The 22318-nt window shown below is 39.8% G+C and overlaps 1 protein-coding gene across 4 annotated transcripts in view; it reads left to right on the top strand.

Annotated features, from left to right (window-relative positions):
* Positions 1-22318, top strand: part of atrnl1a (attractin-like 1a) — a 286426-nt gene that overhangs the window by 55202 nt on the left and 208906 nt on the right. For all 4 annotated transcript variants that reach the window (XM_072677372.1, XM_072677371.1, XM_072677373.1 and 1 more), the window contains exons 11-15: positions 4082-4166; positions 7094-7305; positions 11497-11615; positions 14898-15030; positions 18219-18406. In XM_072677372.1, the coding sequence (XP_072533473.1) occupies positions 4082-4166; positions 7094-7305; positions 11497-11615; positions 14898-15030; positions 18219-18406 (737 nt within the window). The remainder of the gene's footprint in view (positions 1-4081; positions 4167-7093; positions 7306-11496; positions 11616-14897; positions 15031-18218; positions 18407-22318) is intronic.

Here is a 22318-nt window from a genome sequence, read left to right as displayed (position 1 = left end):
CCTCAATTAGCACAGTACTCAGGAGGGTCATTTGCAACCTGGCCACACATTTATTCAGCGGTACAGTTTGTGCTCAAGAACCAGGGGCGCTAAATGGCACATTTACATATTAATGTCCTTGTTGTACGTGTTGCCTGTTTGAAAATGGGATGGCTTTAAAGCTGGCCTCTGTGAAGCACAGACAGATAGGGCTTCTGCACAAAGTAAATCACAAAGTAAATCACAAAGTAAATCAAGCCCCTTATCACAACAGACGTGTACAACGCCTCTGCAGTTCTGTACTCCTATTTATGTGTAATGTACAGATTACCGTCGCAGGAGTGTCTCAGTAATGTAGGCCTTAATTTAACTGTTTAGCTGCTAAATTTAGTATGATAAGGAGTCATGCTACACACGTTGTTGTGACTGGACCAGAATGGATCATCTAGCTGTACCCATTTGATTGAATTTGATTAAATGTCATTTTCACACTTTTATTCACTATGAAATGACATTCAGTGCTTAAGTTATATAACAGCAAAATGTCTTAATTCTTAATGATCTCAGATGTGTTATTTTTAAAGGGTAAGCTGTTTTCAGGTTTGTTTGTAAGTTTCATTCCAAAGCGGTGTAAATATCTGAAGTATCACAATACAAATGTGTGTATGTGTATATATATATATATATATATATATATATATATATATATATATATATATATATATATATATATATATATATATGTGTGTGTGTGTGTGTGTGTGTGTGTGTGTGTTAACAACAAAAAATACATTTTAATAAAGATAATACACTTGCCTGCCCTGTTTACCCTGTATATCATATATAAAATATGGGACTCCCATATTTTCTCTCCCATGCATCTTTGTATCTTCAAAGGGAACCTATGTGACTAACATTTGACCTCTGATGGCCGATCAAGAACTGTTTCACCGTTACATCACAATACAAATGTAGTATATATATATATATATATATATATATATATATATATATATATAACAACAAAAAATACATGTTAATAAAGATAATACACTTGTCTGCCCTGTTTACCTTGTATATCATATATATATATATATATATATATATATATATATATATATATATATATATATATATATATATATATAATATGGGACTTCATCTCCCATGCATCTTTGTATCTTCTAAGGGAACCTATGTGACTAACATTTGACTTCTGATGGCAAATCAAGAACTGTTTCACTGTTGGCGTTCTTTGGCATCTGTAACTCATTTAAAGCTGGCAGAGTATTGCCATTGTTGTTAGACTGTGTACTGCATCTTTCCCATGTTTATGACCTGATTTTCCCTTTTTGTCGTTACGTTATCATTGATGCAGTGTGCTTTCATCAAGACCGCACATCAGCCCCACTAAGCAGTTTACTTTAAAGTAAAATTTGGAAGGTACTGCAGTATGTATAGATCTAACATGTAAACATATGTTGGCGTTTTTCTGATGTCCCGGCTGAGTGTTTACCTGCAACTCCTACACTTTTTTTGTTGACCTGCTTAATCTAGAGTTTTTTTGGCCAAAAGTGTTTCAGTGGTTAAGGGTTTGGTATTAATAATGATAGTGAGGTATAATCATATACACAGTACAGTTTGTGTTGTTGCTACAGAATATAGCTGTTTGTTTATGTAATAATTAAATTCGGACTGGTATCCAGGTCTCGGCTGTTGCGTCTTTACAAACCGCAAAGTATTAAAGTTTTATGATTGATGTTTTTTTTCCCCTCTTTTCTTCTCTAGCATGTCGCAACAGCTTCTCTGCTCTATGCCAGGAGCGGAGCTGCAGTGTGTTGTTTATGGTGTGTGTGTTTGTGTGTGTTTGTGTTGTGCAGAGGTATCTCAGAGCAGCACAGAAGCTATAGGTGCTGTTTATCATTGGTGTTGTCATTAATGGTGCTGCAGATGGCTTGTAGAATGCAGGATACTGGGATCGGGACTCGGGACTGTTTATTGTTTTATTGTCGTCTTAACCTCATACCAGGCTTTCGGGTGTTTGCAGTATATTCTCTTATGGAAGAGCTCGCTTCATGTAATGTTGCATGCGCTCCACGGTGTCTGGATGCCTCCCAGGGGTCGCTTTTATCATCTGGATGTGTTCCTCTTTGTTTATGTGTCTGCATGTTTGTTTGCAGATACGCTCAGGTCACTTCCACCTCATTGAAGGCCGCGGGTTTCTTTAGGAATACACATATCTCTGCCTTTATTTTGATATGCAAATGAGGGACTAGGTAGTTGGTTAAGTACAGACTAGTGCATGGACTGGACTGTTTTCCACCAGCAGTGACATTATCATCCTCATTTAAGGTAACCCTCTTAAAGTCTCTGCAATATTACACCCCAAGACTTATTATTCCTACTACAGTGACTTCAATTCAAAGAACAAAAGGAAAAAGACGTGTGTAATAAATGTCTGTAGAATTGGGAATGAGTTAAACCAGTGCAATAAAACACTGAGACCTGAGACCAAAACGTGGTGGTGTGCTTGCCTGGCCAGGGAATCAAACCCACTGCACGTCCCCAGTATAACAATATAGCGTATTGGACTGTTCGATACGAAGCTGAAAGCGTAGTAAGTAGGGTTAATTGTAAAAGTTGCTGAAAGTTAAGTTTACCTTTACATTTAAGGCATTTAGCAGACGCTCTTATCCAGAGCGACTTACAAAGTGCTTTGCTATTTACCCAAGAAAAACCTCAGCTAGTTAGAATAGACCAATAATTCAAAGGATACCTCTAAGCTTAGACTCTACTAAACACAAGACAATAAGGTGACCATAGTACTCTAATGGTCTAAGTACTCTCTGAAGAGGTGGGTCTTCAGTCTGCGTTTGAAGACAGCGAGCGACTCGGCCGTTCGGACACCCAGGGGAAGCTCATTCCACCACTTTGGTGCAGGGCAGAAAAAAGCCTGGACGCTTGTCTTCCGCGGATTTTGAGGGATGGCGGGTCGAGCCGAGCCGTACTTGAAGCTCGAAGGGCTCTAGGTTAGTATAGGCATCAAAGTTAACATGATTAAACAGTTAATATGATTTTAAAGAGACTGCTGTATCAAACAATGGCAATGTTTACACAGGTAGAAGGGCTAATATCAGGATGCTAAACTCTGCGTTTTATTTATCTATAGGTGGGTTTTGATGAATTAGGGTATAGGAGCTTTCAAAATGTGTCTGTTTTTAATGTAGATGTGAGGGTTTAGACTTTAGGCTCTGAATGATGGTCTTCTGAGGATTGAAAAAGTGCTATTTAAACTTTAGCTGCAGTGGATTCTGATGTACAGGAACCTCTGGAGAAGTATGTCATAGATGGATAGCAGCACAAGATGTTCAATGCTAATCCGCGACTGAGGACATGTTGATAGGCTCTCCGCCTTCAAAAATTCATTTTATTAACCACCAGCTTGCCTGAATATAAAGACTCATCACTAGGATTAGCTTGGCAGGGTGTGTTTTGTTATGTTGGTTGGTCAGATTGTTATTAAACACATTTTAAAAAGCAAACACGTACAGTTCTGACATTTTGTGCCTCAACTTCTCATCATTTAACTTCAGACGTGCTGGCATTCAGAGCCAAAAACGCATCAACTCTGTCCAGTAACTGCTGGACTGCACTGTGTTAGAGTAGCAGCCGGCTAAATTACGCCAAGTCTTAAGATCTTTAATCGCTAATATAATCTTAAAGGCTGCATGCGCTCTCCGTTTCATCCCTGTGCGCTAGTTAATTGACCGGGGGCACACGTATTTGCTGAAATAAATGGCATGTAGGAGAGCAGGAGTGTGTCGGATTGGATGGGCTGAGAGGAACGTAGGCCACAGAGCTCATGTTAACTTGGCTCACAGTTACAGCTCAATTCACACAGATGTCTCTGCAGTAAATTCACCCAATGTTTTCCTTTATTCCTACATGAGTACTGATTTATGGTGCTGTCACGGTGCTCTTATAGAGACAATAAAGTATTGCATAGCATGTCGTGTATCATCAGCTCAGTTTCAGATTTCTCAATTTTGAAATTGTTAAAATACTGTGTGTGTGTGTGTGTGTGTGTGTGTGTGTTCCACAGCATGTGATGAATGGACTGTTCTGCCAAAGCCTGACCTCTACCATGACGTCAGCCGTTTTGGACATACTGCAGTAGTTAGTAACAGGTAAGGTTTCTTATAGTTTTAGTTTCTCGCCAACTCATACCAGTCGTGAGCTGTTATTCTGTACCATATAATTGATTGTAATTGCACAGTTACTTGGTTAAATACCAAATATCAAGTACCTTTTTTTCCAAGTTATATGTTTAAGCTTAGTCTTCTGACTTCTGACAGAAAATGGCAAAAATTGATTTTGTCCCCCACATATAAAAAATAATGAATAATGAATTAACACATTTAACACATTTTTTTATTTGTTAAAAGTTTTAAGTAGTATTAACATTACTACTATTACCATATTAATAATCATAATAAGCATAATAAGCATAGTAATAACAACTACTACTCACAACAACAATAATAGTAATCATAATAATAATTATTATAATAATCTGGACATTAAACACTAATTTCCAAAAGTATCCAGACACCCATTCAAAATAAGTCAATTTAGCTACTTATTTCTCATTTCAAGTCAAGTCAAGTCAAGTGGGTTTTATTGTCATTTCAACTACATACAGAGTACACAGTGAAACGAAACAACGGTCCTCCAGGACCATGGTGCAACATAGACAGTGCATACAGAACACAAGTGCAACACAAACAAGTGCGGACAGACAACACAACGCAGTACAGACAGAGAATAATAAATAATTGGCGATAGTGAATTATGCAGTGTGTAATAAATATTGAGTCCAGTGAGGTAGTAAAGTTATTAGTGCAAATGATTTGTGCAAAAAAGAGAGAGAGAGAGAGAGAGAGAGAGAGAGAGAGAGAGAGAGAGAGAGAGAGTGTGCATGTAGCAGAAAAGACATCAGGTCAGAAGTTGAGTTGTGTTGAGGAGTCTGATGGCTTGGGGGAAGAAGCTGTTGCAGAGTCTGGTCGTGTTGGACCGGATGCTGCGGTACCTTCTTCCTGATGGCAGGAGGGAGAACAGTCTGTGTGAAGGGTGGGTGGAGTCATCCACAATGCTGGTTGCTTTGCGGATGCAGCGGGTGGTGTAAATGACCATGACGGAGGGGAGAGAGACTCCAATCTAGACATCAACACACACATTATATATTGTCATTAAAGATCTATTACCAATAGTACACCATACACTAAAGTAGCTGAGCCTACAAACTTTTACACATATAGTACATACTTATAATACAGCACAAGATCCAAATCAATAGAATAAAACATACTTCAACTGTAAGCTGGTATGAAGTTAGCTAAACTCGGCCTGCTACCATCGGTGCTACCAACATATTGCCTTTAGAATTTTTTTATCAGCCCGATATTAAAATATGATCTATATGAGGGTATACGTTCACTGTTTACATTTTACTGCTTAACACAGATATTTGACATGTGTGTGACATCTGTGTGGTTGGTTAATGGGAGACTTGTTGTAAATTATTGTTCTAAGCAACGTAACGGTCAAAGATTGTTCCATTAACTGCTCAAGAGCTATTTCTCCTATGTAAGCTCGTACTTTTAATCACAGCTCTTGCTATATATGATTAATCAACAAATAATGTAGATTTAACTTGATGCACAGTTTGGTTAAACCACTTTTCTGTGGTGAGGGGGTGTTTGCATTATCCCAAATAATAAACGTTAGCTTGCTTGACTGGGCAATTGATTTTCCACACTTGGCTAAATTAAGATGCTAATTGAAACGGGATAATTGTTAAATTAATGAATATATTCTGGTATTGTTAGCCCTGTGACCAAGGCTAAAACCGGACGGCTTAAGACCAAGACTGTGAATTGTTCTTAAATAAAAGAAAAAAATAAATCAATAAATAAACAAACTAATCAATGAATGAATTATAAAAGCTTATTCACAAACATTTATATCACAATGTGATCAAAAATTGTGATTTCGAGTGGTACACGAGACAGATCCATGTTCGATATTGTAGCTGATGATGAATTTCATTGAATGATCCTCTTTCCTGTTGTGATCTAATCAGACTTTATGAAACAGGACTGTACATTATTTCCTGATTGTTGCTGCACGGCACTACATCCTACCTGTACTCTTACCAGAAACAGTAGTTTAATGCTTATACCAAGATAGCTAGATCTAGATCTCTACACTTTGAAGCCAAGCGCAGTGAACTGGAGGATCGCAGAGTGAAAATCATGGGATGCTGACCGAGCACTTGAGGGCTAAGTGTCCTTCTTCTGACCACTGCTGTTATGGCTTCGAGGCAGACACAAGCTGCTCCAAGGTTATTGCAATAGGTCACCCCTGTCTCTTGTCCCTGTTCAGCAGCAGTCCTGATCTAGAGAAGCGAGCGTACTGTGCATGAATAATGTCTAGATTTCGAGCTAGAGGTTCTGATCTGTTTAGTCTAATAAAAGAACAAGAGAGACTGGACTGGATGTCTAAAGGCTGCCACACATCAGATAAAGAGTGACATGTCGTGCTGCAGATGGTGTAGTAAGTGCAGCTATATCACAAAGGAAGCAAGGTAGAGAAATGTCCAAGCTCTTTTAACACCAATGACACACTGAAACTCTCTACATCAGGTAACCAGCACACTCTGTTTCTGAGTATGAGGTGATGTACATTACGGTAGGCCAGTGAAGTTAGCTGAGGTAATGGACGAGTTAAGCTGAGATAAGTGGTGCACAGAGATCAAATAAATCAAATAAAATAGATAAAAAGTTAAGATCCAAAATGGAAAATATGGATACATTTGAAAAGAAGTCACAAATGAATCAATATAAAGTAGAATATATAGAAATAAGGAGTAAGCTATATGCATAATATAGACATTTTAGAGTGTAAGTGTGACATTTACGAGACATTTAAGAACGTAAGACTCACAATTATTATACAGCCTTCATATAATCAGTGTTTTTTATATGCTGGCCACATGTGTTGGCTGACAGTCTCAACTAGATATGTTCTGATTGAGTTCTTGCTGTGCCCTCAGGTCCATGTATGTGTTCGGTGGATTCTCCAGTGTGATACACAGCGACATGCTGGTGTATAAGTCTGCCAGCTGCGAAGCCTTCACTGAACAGCAGCTCTGTCAACATGCTGGCCCTGGCATTCGCTGCGAGTGGGTCAGAGGTGAATGTGTCCCGTGGGACTCTCACCGCGCTGACAGAAAACCATCTGATATCTTTTGCCCTGACCGCAGCAGTAAGTACCCAGTGTTTCAGAACTCATAATAAAAGGTGGAATAATGAGTGAGTTTTAGTTTAGAGAAGTTTTGCATGATAACAAGACAGTCACAGCACATCCCTGAGACACAAGCATGCGCATGTTGTGCTGTGTGTTCTAGTCGACAGTGCGTTTCTGGCTCTGTGTTTGTTTGTTGGAGTAATGTGAGCGGGAAGGGGAGGAGCTTATGTTATGCACGCACCCCTGCTGAAATGATTGACATTTTAATAAATCAATTACAATTTGCAATTGTTGTGATTTTGGGGGTTGTTATGTTAAAGGGTGACGTTTTGTAAATTAATATATTCACTTCCATTAAAGCTTAAGTTGCCATTTAAGAAACACAGAGTTATCAGTAACTTCGCATTCTATATCATAAAGGTGCACGTATTTGTCACTGTACAGCGAAATGTGTCCTCCACTTTTAACCCATCTGTGGTAGTGAACACACACACACTAGTGATCTAGGGACAGCGAGTACACACACACACCCAGAGCGGTGGGCAGCCGACTCCAGCGCCCGGGGAGCAGAGAGCCTTGCTCAAGGGCCCAACAGTGGCAGCTTGCCAAACCCGGGAATCGAACCCCCAACTCTGTTATCAATAGCCTGGCGCTCTAACCGCTGAGCCACCACTGCCACATACCATTGTTCGTTCCGGCCTTGCAGTGTGATTAACTGAGTGATGTTCAATATCGCAGGATAACAGCACTCTGACAAACAAAGCTCTTCAAGTATTATTACTACTACACATACACACGTAACCTCGCAACGATGCCAGTGCTTACCAAAACACCAGCATTAAAAAAGTAACATATTAGTCAACATTTTTGACATTTAGTTCCTTTTTTAATTGAATTTATTACAAATGAAAACTAAAAACCGGAACGAAAGCTAAATCCTGGAGATTTCACTGTTATTCTCAGGGCGTCCCAGGTTGCACACAAGCACACTAACCACAGACACAGAGGGTTTAAAACAGAGCAATACTCAGAAGTTTTGCTATGCAGATAGGTAGAAAAACGCAAGGCAAGCTCATACAAAACGGCAATTCATTACACATTTACATAAACATCGAAAACACAAAGAGATCAAGAATAATTATCAGAAATAAGTTAGCACTTTTACCCACTGGACAGCAGTTTTAACTAAGCAAAAAGTTTACTACAGAGGCACACCAGCCTCTAAGCTGTTAATCAGTCTGTTAGACATCCATGCTAGTAAACATCTTAAAGCTGAGCAAAGGAGTTGCTAAAGTTTAGGAGAGCATTTAGATGTACTCTAGTCATTTCCAGCACCCTAAGTTAGGAAGCAGAACACCTGTTGAGTAGTAGCCATAAGTGACTAAGATCTAAGAGTACTTTGAGGTCCTACCTACCTCTGAGCTGTTAATCCCTGGGATATCTTTACTAGCAAACCTTTTAAAACCTCCAAGGAGTTGATGGGTAGGGTAGGGTAGGGTAGGGCACTTTGCGTGGTTGGAGACACTTCCCTGTCCATCAGATTTAAGGTTGAGTGGGTAATTGGAATACAGAGCAGGTGCATACGAAACAAAGCTCAGCTTTTTTAAGTTTCTAATATTTAACAGCTTTGACAGTGTAGCAGTGTGGGATTAATATAGCCTGACACATCTCCTAAAGTTGTGGCTTTTTGCTTGTAACCCTGATAGTTGGGAAATTATTAACTGTTCCTCGAATATTATGACTGAAGGGCACAGTCTGATAATTGGGATGTAGCAGCGGGGAGACTGTTTTTTACCTCGTGTAATGCTTATAGTTTTTTTCTGTCCTCTTTAACTTAAAATCTAACAATAAATGGAGATAATGGAACTGTGGTATAATCACATTAACACACTTGAGGTTTGTGCTATAATGTGAGATATCGCTGGTGTAGTACACCAGTACACCCGGTGTCCGTGCCTCTTGTTCCAGCACTCTTTCTCTCTCTTGAGTCCTACTGCTGAATGTTTTGATAAAATTAAACATAGCATTGTATATACTGCTTTTTATTTTAGCAAAATTATTTTGCATAATTGTATCAGTATCATAATTGCCAGCTTTTTCCCAGTGTCGAGTTTTTCGATTGCTTGTTGACTGCTTATTCGTCAGCTTGTTTGGAAACAGTGCTGCAGCTTTTGTTTATAGGAACAGAATCGCTTTTAAAAGTTATCCAGATTAGCATGTGTTTGATTGAATGTATTTCATAGGTGGATTGTTTGCACTGCATGTCAAGCACACACCTGGAGGGCATTTTCCCTTTCTATAAACCCACTGTCAGGGGATTAATGATAATCCACCCATAATCCTGTTTACACTTGATATATTGAGAGGTTTATGCCTAGAGCCACTCAGATATACGCTGCACTATCTGGACAGCACTCAGCCTCTGTCGTTCGGGGTAATAGTCTTTTGGAATGACTGTTGATAATTGGCTGAACAAAAGGTCGGTTATTGCATAATGTCTTCACAGAGATGTAATTACGATTGTGATGAAACCAAACTGCAGCAGTCTGAAAAATGTGAACACAGCTATAGCCTGTTTGTGGCAACACTGGTCATGAGAAGATTATTACAATTACTGTGGGGATTTAGAAATGATCTCAAAGGTGGGCTGGACTCTGATTAAGTAATGAAATGACACAAGTTCAGGATGGATTATCCTGTATTAGCTTTTATCTTCTAGCCCCATAATCTTTCAGGCTGTCCATCATCATGTGTGGCTACATGATCTGCAGCTTTCTTTGGTTGGGCTGTTGAAATGGAGAGGTAGAATGGAAGCATTTGTATTTGATTGGCGTGGTCCAGGGAAAATAATGAAAGCTGAACACTACATGTTTATGTTATTAGTTAAGGGTGAATACTGTACATTAGTGTTAGATATTCTATGTATATATAATGTCTATCATAATATATATAATTTCAGTCATTTAAATTTTCATGCTGTTTTAACAGTATCTATCATGTTTCCGTACCTTGTAGGTAAGTTGTTAGAATGTGTGAATTTCATGCATATCTATCAAGTGTACAAACTGTATTAAATGAAAGTGGACAAACTAACTTTCAGGTAAAGGCCAGAGTAGCCTCAATTACATTTTTAATGAAAGAAAAACAAATGGTGGTGTAAATGGTCATGGAAGATAAAGGAAAGTGATAAGTAGGCTATATATTATTATGAAAGGCATCATCCATGGCCATCACCACCACCACCAAGTTTTCTTTCATTAAAAATTCATTCATTACATTTAAAATATTATTTTTTATAATATTAATGATACTTTTTGTTCAGTTCATTTAAAAGTAAAAAGTAAAATTATAGGCCAATTTTAATGGGACACAAAAAAAACAAGTCACTTCATGTTTACCTGCTAGCTAGGGCTCCTACTATCACACATTAATGCTACCAGTGCTTGAAGGCTAGCTCATCCTCACACGAAGCTGCTCATGCAAAATCTTTGGGGCTCAACACGCTTGGAGGAGAGCAGTTGTGTTACATCAGCTAACAGATGACTGTGTTGGCTGGCATTGTGCTGAGTGATGGGAAATCCCCAAGTAAACCTAATCCAGCTTTCTTATTTGAAGGATTATTAGGGACTGCTAAGAAAAAAGGTCAGTATTGGCTGATATTGATACTGATCTAACATTTCTTCCTACGTCTAAATCTTAAAACAGGCTATTTATAATGAAAGCACTTTTCTAAAGATAAGGATCTAATATTATGCTTAACCTACTCACTCGACCACCCCACAGAAATAAACACATAGCAGAGACATAGCAGAATGATGTACAGTCTCAGTAGCTCTCGCCTTATTTGCTGTATTTATCACTGGCTTAAGAAACATTTTACTTGTTAGTGCCTTAAAAGATTCAGTCAGTGGGGATATGAGAAAAAGTGGAATGGCTCCAAGTATTGCATCATTAAGTGTACAATTAACCCTTCAGTTTTGCCTAAATTCATTATAAGGAACTTGCTTTTAGCCGCTGTGCTGTGTTAGGGCCCAGCGAGCTTCTAACTGTGTTAGAGTTGGAGTGCATTTCATCAGTGCTTTGTATGTGTCTTAAATGAGTGGGGAAGCGAATGCCAAGGCCTTGTTATGTCTAACAGCTCATGTCCTCCAGTGGGATTGATTTTCCCATGTGCATTACTTTGGCCTCTCTTCTGATTTGGTTCTGTAGATGCCACAGATGAGCAGTGCCTCCACTACTCTAATTGCCCTACTTGCACTGCCAACACCAAAGGCTGCCAGTGGTGTGAGGATAAGACGTGCATCTCTGCTTCCAGCAGCTGCACTCAGGTGAGTCCATAGACCAGGAGGAGGCAGTTTAACAGAAGTTTCATATATAATTGGTTATGATTATCACCCGCTAGCAAACAAGATCTGGGTAAAGTGCTTAATATACTTTTTTTTAAAAATTTTTTAAATATTTTGTTTAATGAAAAGTTATTTTTGAGCTTTGAAAGACATTAAAAGCTTGCACTTACATTTTGCCATAATTCTATACATTATTAGTATAGAAACAAATGGAAAAGTGTCAGTGCAGGCTTGAACTAGTAGATACAGAATAAAAACAGAATGTTAAACAACTCATATAATTATCCTGCTTCATTCTTGTATTTAGTTTTTCTCTAAAGTCCATTTTTTGTGTCTGTGAAAGGTACCAGAAACAGCCACAATTCATTTTCATAAACTTTCTCCAGTCTCTTGATATTTCTTTGAATTAAGCAGGCTGTTTTGGATAATGTACCTTTATGACCTTTGTTCTAATCACTTATTCTGTATTATGCCTAATTGAAAAAGCAGCCCAGGCTGACCTTATTAACCTTATTGTAAACGGGTGAGGTTAAACCTTTGCAGGCTGAGTAGGCCAATATATGTAAATTTGTTGTTTTTTGTGACATCACAACAACCGTGAAAATCAGACAGGCTTAGAGTTCAGATATGGGCTGAATGGACAGGATTAGTGTGTTTTAATATGAATATGAACTCTTTAATATGAAAGATGAAATGATATGGGCCATTTAATAGGGCCCTACTAATATTACCTCCATTAACTATTATTACTCTCATTACTCCATTACCATCACTACTGTGATTTATAATAAGTTATACTACACCATGATTATAATAGACATTATGGTGCGCACCTGATGGTTCGGCGACTTTATCAATAATTCATAAATAGTTCTGATCAGAGGAGGATTAGTCTCTGAGGGAGTTTTACCTCGCCACTGTCGTTTTTGGCTGTTCACTGGGGGTCTTAGGTATTCATGTCTTCTTATGTTGTTTAATTTCTTGTCTTTTTACTAATTACTCATTATTACTCATTCTGTAAAGATGCTTTGTGTCAACACCAGTTGTAAAATGTGCTATACTTATACATTTGATTATAAATAATTTGATTTGATTAATAATATTGTATTTGTGTAGTTGTGTAGTTATATTTAAACAGGCTATACTGTTGTCACAAAGATGGAAGCTTCGACTTGAGTGCAGCTACTCAGCCATGGAAACCCATTTCGAGACACATGGACCCCTTTTACACCTGGTCACGTCAAGTGACTAGTGTCTGGATTGTATCCTGATCAGATTTTAACCACATGCATTTACACTTCTCTTGGTATTCTCTGGTTAAATCTCCGGCTGTATGGGACAGAATATGCCAATTTGCTCATTGTGCAGCAATTATTACTGGTGCTTTGGTTGTACTGGGAGGGGCTTTGGTTGTGGAATGTGTCTTGGAGAGATGGAGGTGTTTACGCTGCTATAGCATGTGGTTCAAATGCGTCTCAGATATAATCCTCATACTCAAGATGCATGAAGTGACCAGGTATAAACGGGGTCCCAGTTGTAGTGCTGGTGTTGCTTCCAGAGGCAGCTTGGAACTACGAACACCTATAAAACTAAAGGTGCTACAGAGGGTTAGAAAAGGGATGCCATAAAATAATAATTTTTCGTTCCATTAAGCATAATTTTTTCTATGGAGATTGGGAGTGGCTGAAACACCTCAACTCCATATCTAGAATGACTGTCCAGACATTTTTGGCCATGTAGTGTATATTGCCAGTTCATGTGTCAGTTTTGTTTCCCCAATGGTAGAACGTAATGAGAATAAACTAAACTGAGTCAGTCAAACTGTGGTTTGTTAAAGATGTCCTTTAACATAGAATTTACAGCTTAACCACATATTGCTCTCCCCACTGCGACGGCAGGAGCCCTCCCATGCCCCCTCCTCAAAATTCAAGGCTACATAGCAGTGATCGTATAATAAGGCACAAAGCATACTGAAAGGCCAGAAAGATTCAGGGCCTTTGAAACAATGAGAATAGCCATATAGAACGTTAACATTATGATTTAATGAGGTATATTCTCTGGTTCTAGCCCGCATGTCCACAAGAAGACCAAGTCAGCAGAGTCAGGAATTGCTGAGAGGCAGGACTGAATTTTACAAGAAGATGGCACTTATGCACACGTAACTCAAGTCAGTTTCTGGCCCTGTATTGTTAACGTTGCATAAAATATGTTTTGCTCTGCTGAATCCAGTTAACCATTGAGCTTGCTTGCCTCCTCATAATTTGACGTGTGAGACCCTTGTACCAAAGTGCAGGTTTCAGTCAGGGGTAACTTCTAATATTGTGTACCGATAGAAAATCATTTAAAAACAGCCCAAATTGCAATATTTAATTTTCTGCTATTTATATCACAGTATTAAAAAATACAGGAATTTTCACCAGAAGTCACAGGTGGTTCCAGGGAGGATGGATGTCCCCCTGCTGTTGTAACTTTGGTTTTGCTAGTGCGGATCACGGCCTGAGAAGGAACGGGAGGGTGGGATATTTTTGGAGTATGAGTTGGCTTTCCTGTAGTCTGCATGTGAAGGCGAACATCCCCCCAACATCACCCCGACCCCACCATTGGAGTGTTGAGTGATGGTGGAAGGGAGGAGATGGGGTGGAGGTGGGTGGGACATTTGTTCCACACAGAATTTGACTGAAAAGCAGGGATATGTAAGGGCGTGGGCATTCTCTCAAAATTCTGTAATATTATTGCCACTTAGTTTAGCAATCCTTAAGGTTTAATAAACGTCACAGAGCATTGAGGGTTAATAATACGCTGTGTATTCAAGATCGGATTACAATCAATCATATTGGTATATGTATAATTTTATATATAATATACACTGTGCATGCGCACATTGTAATGATGAAATGATACACTGTGCAGCCCTAATACAAACTATAATCCATACATAAAATGTAGGTTATAACTGGATGTAAAAAAAGATGCATCCTAGCCATATTTGCATATTTTACGTTGTTTAGCAAGCACTCTAATCCAGAGCCACTTGCTGTGGTAGGTAATGATAAATATAACGCTTGATTGAAAATCTCGAGTGTAAGTATGGCAGTGGTGTGTCTGCTTGGATGGGCAATTGATCCACCACTTTTCAGATGTTGAAAATTTAACTGTAATTCCAGAATCGATCAAAAAATTATAATTAAATGTAAATATTATAATATAATCATAATAAAAGTGTGCAGAAATTGAAATTAGAGAACTTTACCTTTTGTTTCACAGTCTGTGCAGAACTTCACCGAATGCCGTTTCCGCAGCGAGCAGACATGCAATGAGCTGACCAACTGCAGGAGCTGCTCCATCAACATCCACTGCCAGTGGGAGCCTCAAATGCAGGAGTGCCACGCCATGCCTGGTAAGGCGGAGGTGGATGGGTGGATGAATGATATTCTTAATGGAGAAATTCGTAGTTGGGTTAAAACAGTAAGGTGAGGCGTGTCAGCAAACATGCACGTTTTTAACGTAACTCACTCCTCACCTGTAATATTAAATATTATTATTATTAATAACCATTTACATCATTTATTCAGTCCCACATTCTCTCAAAGCAAGGCACTAGCTGAACCGACAGCACTCTAAGGAGTACTAGACCTGAGCTGATCCAAGAAAACATCTGAAAGTATGAAAGTATGCTCATGTTTGATGCATTATTAAGCTTCTTGTAGTGTTTCCCACAGGGAGCCGTGTTTTTCCACGTATCTGAAGAGTGTGTGTCCTCTTCGTGTTCGCCTACATTTTCAATATAAGGAAAGCCGTCTTCTCCTTGTTGTGTGTGTTGTGAGCAGAAGAAAACACAAACATATTAAAAGAAAGACATCATTGTAGTGTATTTTCAGAACTAACAAGCCGAGCAGCTGGGCAGCAGGGCTGGTAATGTAATGTGGCGTCTGTGGCTGTGTTTTTTAGGATTGAGCTGTATGGTGTGAAAAAACTCAGCAGTTGATAAACGAGTAGATCTGAGTGTTGCGAATCCTACTGGTGAGACCTTATTATTCAGGGAGCAGCCGCGGCTAGTCCCACCAGTGGGGCTGTATTATCTGGGGAGCAGCCACAGCAAATCCCCCCATAAGACTGTACTTACAGAAGGGTTAATAACTGATTTTATTATGACTTACCAGATTTAGTTGTTTCGTAAAATATTAGGTACAGTAGGTGGTCTTTAGAGCATCAACAGGACCCGTGGGGGGGGGCTTAATTTGGCCTACAAATCTACTGCTGCTACTTTTTACTGCTGAGCTTCTTACTAATTATTTAAAGATGAAATCTCACAGGACTAGAATACTGAATCCTTTTTTGTACATTCATCTAAAATCCGACGTCTGGTCAGTCACGTTTCCTCCGCTATCAGCTTTTCCTCAAGGATATCAGTGAGAGCTTCTCTGCTGTGCTACCTGAGAATGATTGCAGGTCCACTTCTCTGTCAGGAAATTCACTTGTCAACAGAGAATCTTTCGAAGACATGCACACCGACAAATTCAGACGTGGACACAAACACACGTTTGCAGTGCTAGAATTTCTGTGCTTCCATATTTCCAAGCTTCCATAGTTGGGATACATGTAGCTTGCTGTTGGGTAATTGGAAAACATCTCACTTGCACTCACTTGTATTATAGTGTGAACTTTTAAAATTAGAATCATTAGTTATTGGCAACAAAGTGTTAACCGTAAATGATCTTTTTTTATTATATCATTAAGTTCTACATCACTGCATCTGTAAAACTATATATACACATGTCCATTTGCTTGTGGCTGGCACTGCAGTCCATACATGGCCTCAGACACTTACCTAAACTCATTTCTGAAGTCAAAACGTAGGGACATTTGTAAATGGGGAAACCAGACTCGGCCGACGAGGCAAAAAATCACCGGCACTGGTTTCATTTCAGGAATCCCTCAGTTTATTTTGGATAGTGTAGATTTCTATAATTATTATTAGATAATGTCTTCAACAGAGGGGCTCTCCGATCATTATCCAAGAAGAAATCTTTCCATTTTCTGAAGACTGGATAAACAGCAGGCAGAAGAGATCAGACTGGCGTGAAGAATGATAAACACCGGGTCGCCTTACAGTCTCTCAGTCGTACATGGCAGAGGATTTAGGACACTTGAACATGACTTCTAAGTAAGAGCCAGTGCAAAAGCTTGGAGAGCCTTGGATTTAACATCTGTGGCTGTGTTATATAGATATATTGTAAAATATATGGCCTTTATACAGTGCCTTCAAACATGCAAACATTTCCATAAATATTAGGGATTCACTGATTTGACTTTTTCTGTTCCCATAACGATACCGATCCGATACCTATGTTGAATTAGTAAACCATGTTTCTTCATGTGGGAGAGACCTAAGGCGTCGAATTGGCTTAAAATTACTGTACTAACTTTATAAAACAAACTATACTGAACACAGACATGACTGAACCGAGTTGCTGTTTATTTCCCACTATAATGAATAACTGTGCTGGACCTCGGCACAGTGTTGTCAGGGCTCAGGACTTTTATTCTGACATTCAATGTCCAAAAAGCTCTGGCAGTGTCGTCATTACCCCGCCCCCTCGCTCTCAGCTGCCCTCAATTACAGAGGACCAGGTCTCCAACCTAGCAGTTCAGCTCTGGTTTCTGTCTATCGCTGAAAACCGGCAGAAACAGCAAAGCTGTGTTCAGCCGTGTCTGCCTCCCTGCACTGGTCTTGAGTAAACAGAGTAGGCTGCTGCTAAAGGTGATTATTCACTGGTAGTTGATAACAGGTTGAGGACAGCGCTACTTAGCTGTGATGTGTATCATGCCTGTAGGTTACTCTGATCCTGAACTATGAAGCCTTGAATACCGGCAGTGTGGGAATCGGGTTCAGTGAATGGATCGGTCCCGTGGTTCAGCCTAATTATCCGATTCCCGATTGTGCTAATTTTGTTGGTATCGGGACAGATATCCGATTCTAGTATCGGGTAGTGTAAGTGCATCCCTAATAAATATAAGGAAATCCTATACAAGTGACAACAACAACAACAACAAAGAGTCTTTAATATTATGCATTTTAATTTATAATGGAAATGTATCCATTATAACAGTTGAGTGGTTTGTGGATGACATTGTCAGTATTGTCAGTAAGCTACATACTGATGGTATGGGATATTGTATGTGTTCTCTTCCTGTTCTCAGGTCAGTTGTGTGGTTTGTGGATGACATTGTCAGTATTGTCAGTAAGCTACATACTGATGGTATGGGATATTGTATGTGTTCTCTTCCTGTTCTCAGGTCAGTTGTGTGGTTTGTGGATGACATTGTCAGTATTGTCAGTAAGCTACATACTGATGGTATGGGATATTGTATGTGTTCTCTTCCTGTTCTCAGGTCAGTTGTGTGGTTTGTGGATGACATTGTCAGTATTGTCAGTAAGCTACATACTGATGGTATGGGATATTGTATGTGTTCTCTTCCTGTTCTCAGGTCAGTTGTGTGGTTTGTGGATGACATTGTCAGTATTGTCAGTAAGCTACATACTGATGGTATGGGATATTGTATGTGTTCTCTTCCTGTTCTCAGGTCAGTTGTGTGGTGAAGGCTGGAGCCTTGTTGATGCGGCCTGTCTGAGACTAAACCCCAGTAGAGACAGTTACGACAACGCCCAGCACTACTGTAAGAACCTGAATGGAAACATCGCCTCTCTCACTTCAGCCAATCAGCTGGATTTCATACTAGAGGAGATGCAGAGATACTCGTTTGAAAAGCAGGTGAGTAAAAAGCAGACTAGTCCTGCACCTATTTTAGAAACCTGCAGTGTTCAATACTGCAATTATCTGCAAATATCTGATAATTAATTCTGTAGCACGTCTGTGTAATAATTGACGGTATTTTCAACTGGTAACACCTTTACTCCTGCTTACGTACATGTATGTTTACAAGTATGTAAGCTACTTGTTCTATTATTCCATTAACATTAGGTTCCTAATAGACCCTAATCACAATCACGGTGACATGTCTGGAAGTTTCCCCAACATGAAAAGGCTAGTTTGTCTTGGACCATTCACACCGGCCGCAGTGCACCAGCTGTAAATCCACTCAATGTAGAAAGCAGCAGCTGATCTTCTAGAATTCCACCCTTGACAGGTTTAGCAAAGCTGAGAAGGAGCAGGTTAAACTACTCCCACTCAGACCATTAGCAAACATTAGCAAGTGCACCAACCACAACTAGAAAAGGCACAGCCTTGTGTTTCTACACTAAACTACTCACCAAGACCCGGTGCTGTGGGCTCTGTTTCTTAAGGGTTTTGACCAAACCTTGCTGAAACAGTTTGAAAGAGCGCTGAATGAATGAGCATTTAGCATTTTTAATCAGAGACATGTAAATCTGTCCCAGCATCCAGCCCTGTGCTCCCTCCGGTTCAGTTTAACTCTCTTTTTAATGGTCGCCTTTTGTCGAGAGACAGGTGACACATGATGGGGGTTTTTCAGCTTAAGTTGGATGGAGTGGAAACTCTGGTGTGTCTGGTTGTATTATGGGTGTGTTTAGGTTGATTAGCACATTGCCAGAAGCCAGTTAATGCTACTATTTATGCTTCTGCAAAAAAAAGCAAACACAGGCGCGTGATAATGGGCTGTTGGTTGCTAATTGCTTGTTGTATTTAATTCCATAATGCATTGGTTCAGCCTCTGCACTGCTTTGTGAGTGATTATCATTTTATTTTAGTTTTTTAAAGTTGAAGAATGCAGGATTATTGTAGATGCTGGGTGTACTAAGAAGCTTCATTGAAGTTTTAGAAGTTTTAGAGCTTTTCTACCTTATTTGTAGTTCTACCGAAGTGCTTGTATTTGTAGTACAATACTTTTACTCAAGTATAGGTTTAGGCCCCTCTGCACACCTCTGAAACTTTTTTTTTGTTGGTCTTCAAACCTGGATTATAGCTTAAACTTAATATAAAATGCGTCCCTCCGTTCTGTCAGGAAGTCTGTCTGTCCAAACAGACACATGTTCCTGTATATTGAGCTGATGGTTCAGTGCAGACGTGAATCCGAATCAGCTGTGTGTCTGGCAGCCTACCTTTAATCACAAAGCTCCAGCATATTGCTTATCAGCACCATATCAGAATTCCATACTCATCCATCTTCAGCAGAACATTGCTGGCTGGCTGGCTGGTTGGTTGGTTGGTTTTACACTGTACCCCCTGTGGCTGTAGGGTAAATATTAGCCATGTTTTAATTGAAAAGTGAAGGGAAAACTGTCCCCCTCTTCATCTCCTCCTCTCCCTCACAGACTGTGGTGTAGGTTTGAGTTTTTAAGCAGCTTTTGTCTGTCCTTTGAAGATTAACGTAGTTCTTTAAAGGCTTCACTTTTGATGTGAAAAAGATGCAGTGCACTGTGGGTTTTTTTTTCTGCTGCCGCTTTTTTTTTCCCTTCTTTTCGGCTGTCACTCATCAGCACTCGTACCCCATGGCTGCACTAACCAGAAAGGGGATTTTCCATATTTGTCATTTCTAATCAAAGCAGTCCTCTTCTTGTAGGGAGGTTGTTGATTCGTGTTGAAACACTGTAGGATTGCAGGGTGCCAAATTTAGTTTGCTTTCTCCTAAGTAGAAGAAGGCCTTTTCTTGACAGATGAGGTTTTGAGGTTTAGATCTTGTAGAAAAGGCAGCAAATACACACCCTTAATATTTGACGACTGAATCACATGTGATGGCTGAATTCCAGATGGCTCGTATTTCCCCAGAGATAAACGTATAAATAACGTGCAGCTCGTAAAATTAGAGGGTTATGTGGAGGTTTATGATGATGGATGGCTCTCTTCTGTTTTTTCTGGTGATTTACTGTATCCTCCAAGCGCCGCACCAGCTTACATTAACATTAATGATGTTGATCATGGGGTCAGAATCCTTCTAGCATGTTTAATGCACAAGTCATCACATACAAAAACAAACATGTTATGGCTGTCAGCTTTAGACAGAGGAATACAGTGCAGTAGGAAACCTACAGTGCTGTCTAAGGCTTCTATTTAAGAAGTTTTTTGGGTTTAGGACCATCTTAGTTTCTTCAGGAAAGGCCTTTGTAATATTGGGTCTGTGGTGGCTCACCAGTGGTGGATTGAATGCTGAGTTGTTGATCTTATGTTTGATGTCCTTGTCCATTAAGCTCCCACTGTAGGGCTCTTGAGCAAGGCACCTGGCCTTTCTGCTCCAGGGGGCGCTGTGGCATGGCTGACTGAGCTTGAGTATGCAAATGGATTTTATTGTATAGTGACAATAAAAGTACTTATTGCATTATTGATACATTAAGGACACAGAAGTCAATGTTCAAATGATCCCTGCAACCATTTACATTAGATTCTTTGCCATCATGTAAAATTGGTGGTCTTTGGATTTGGCATTCACTCAGAGCAGCATTTGGGCTTTTGTTTGGGCTGGGCATTAAATCAAAGAAATGATAGAAACCGACATTCTGAGCCTCTAATTGATGTAATCTTGCATTGACTTTTATATTTTTCCTATGTTAATAAAATTCTGTTTAAACTAAGAGCTCCCTCTGTGTTGATGTATTGTCCCATCAAATACATACTACCTCATATGTAGTCACGTGCCACATCCAATCTGCAACATGGAAGCAACTAGGGTGGCGCAACATCGCAAAATGCAGTTTTACCATCAGTTGTTGTTTATGTACTCAATTGGATCCCACACTCCTCTGCATCATGCTCATGTGATCTCTCCGGGCAGTCGGGAGTTTTAGAACGTGCCCCTAAAACTCATCAGCTCCGCTACTCAAGCTCTCACCACACAATGACTCTTAGCACCGTATTGCCACCCTTCCCCTGTTTATCTCCTGTGAGTTTGTTTGCCCCGTTTTGTCTGCCTTTTATACCGAACCTCTGCCTGTTTTTCGTTTTCTGATTTTGCCTCAGCCCTTATGTTATGGTTACCACAGCTCCGGTATTGACCCTCGCCTGTTTAGATTTTGGATCGCCACCTTTTCAATACACTTTTAGAATCTAGTAAAAGTGACTGCGCGAATCTGTCTCGTCACAAACAATGTGAGTAAGTTGCGTCCTCGTTGTGCTTCAAGGAAAACATGCTCGCCTTGTGTGGTTTAGAGAGGACCTGAGTGGGCTAGCAATATGCCCAACTGCACTAAACACTCTCTCTGATGGGGCTCTGAGTGATCGGCTCTGAGTGGTCGGCTCTGAGTGATCCTCTCTGAGTGGTCGGCTCTGAGTGATCCTCTCTGAGTGATCCGCTCTAAATGGTCGGCTCTGAGTGATCCTCTCTGAGTGATCCGCTCTAAATGGTCGGCTCTGAGTGATCCGCTCTGGCTCTCTAGGGTATGAAGGCAGAGATCGTTGTCTCACCATTTTTTGTTTTTGGTGGTGCTGACGCTTTCGCTCACTCTGTCTTTCACTACCAGCATCTCTCCAAGTGCGTGGTTCCGTCTACTCATCAACATGACTCCTCTGTAGCTGACATCCAACGTCAAAAAAACCCTCTTCTCGACACTCCAACTCCAACACATTTTATGTGAATCAGCTGTTTTGAAAGTTTTTCTGTGTATATTTCAGCTGGTGCAGATTTGTGTGGGTTTTAGAGGCTAAGGTCGAGTAGCTCTGGGGTCGTGAGACTAGCCGTCTTTTTTTTTTAAACATGAAATCCCATCACAGTTT

The sequence above is a fragment of the Salminus brasiliensis genome, chromosome 4 (genome assembly GCF_030463535.1).
Source record: "Salminus brasiliensis chromosome 4, fSalBra1.hap2, whole genome shotgun sequence".
NCBI classification, from domain to species: Eukaryota; Metazoa; Chordata; class Actinopteri; order Characiformes; family Bryconidae; genus Salminus; species Salminus brasiliensis.
This window is presented reverse-complemented; position numbering and strand designations above follow the sequence as displayed.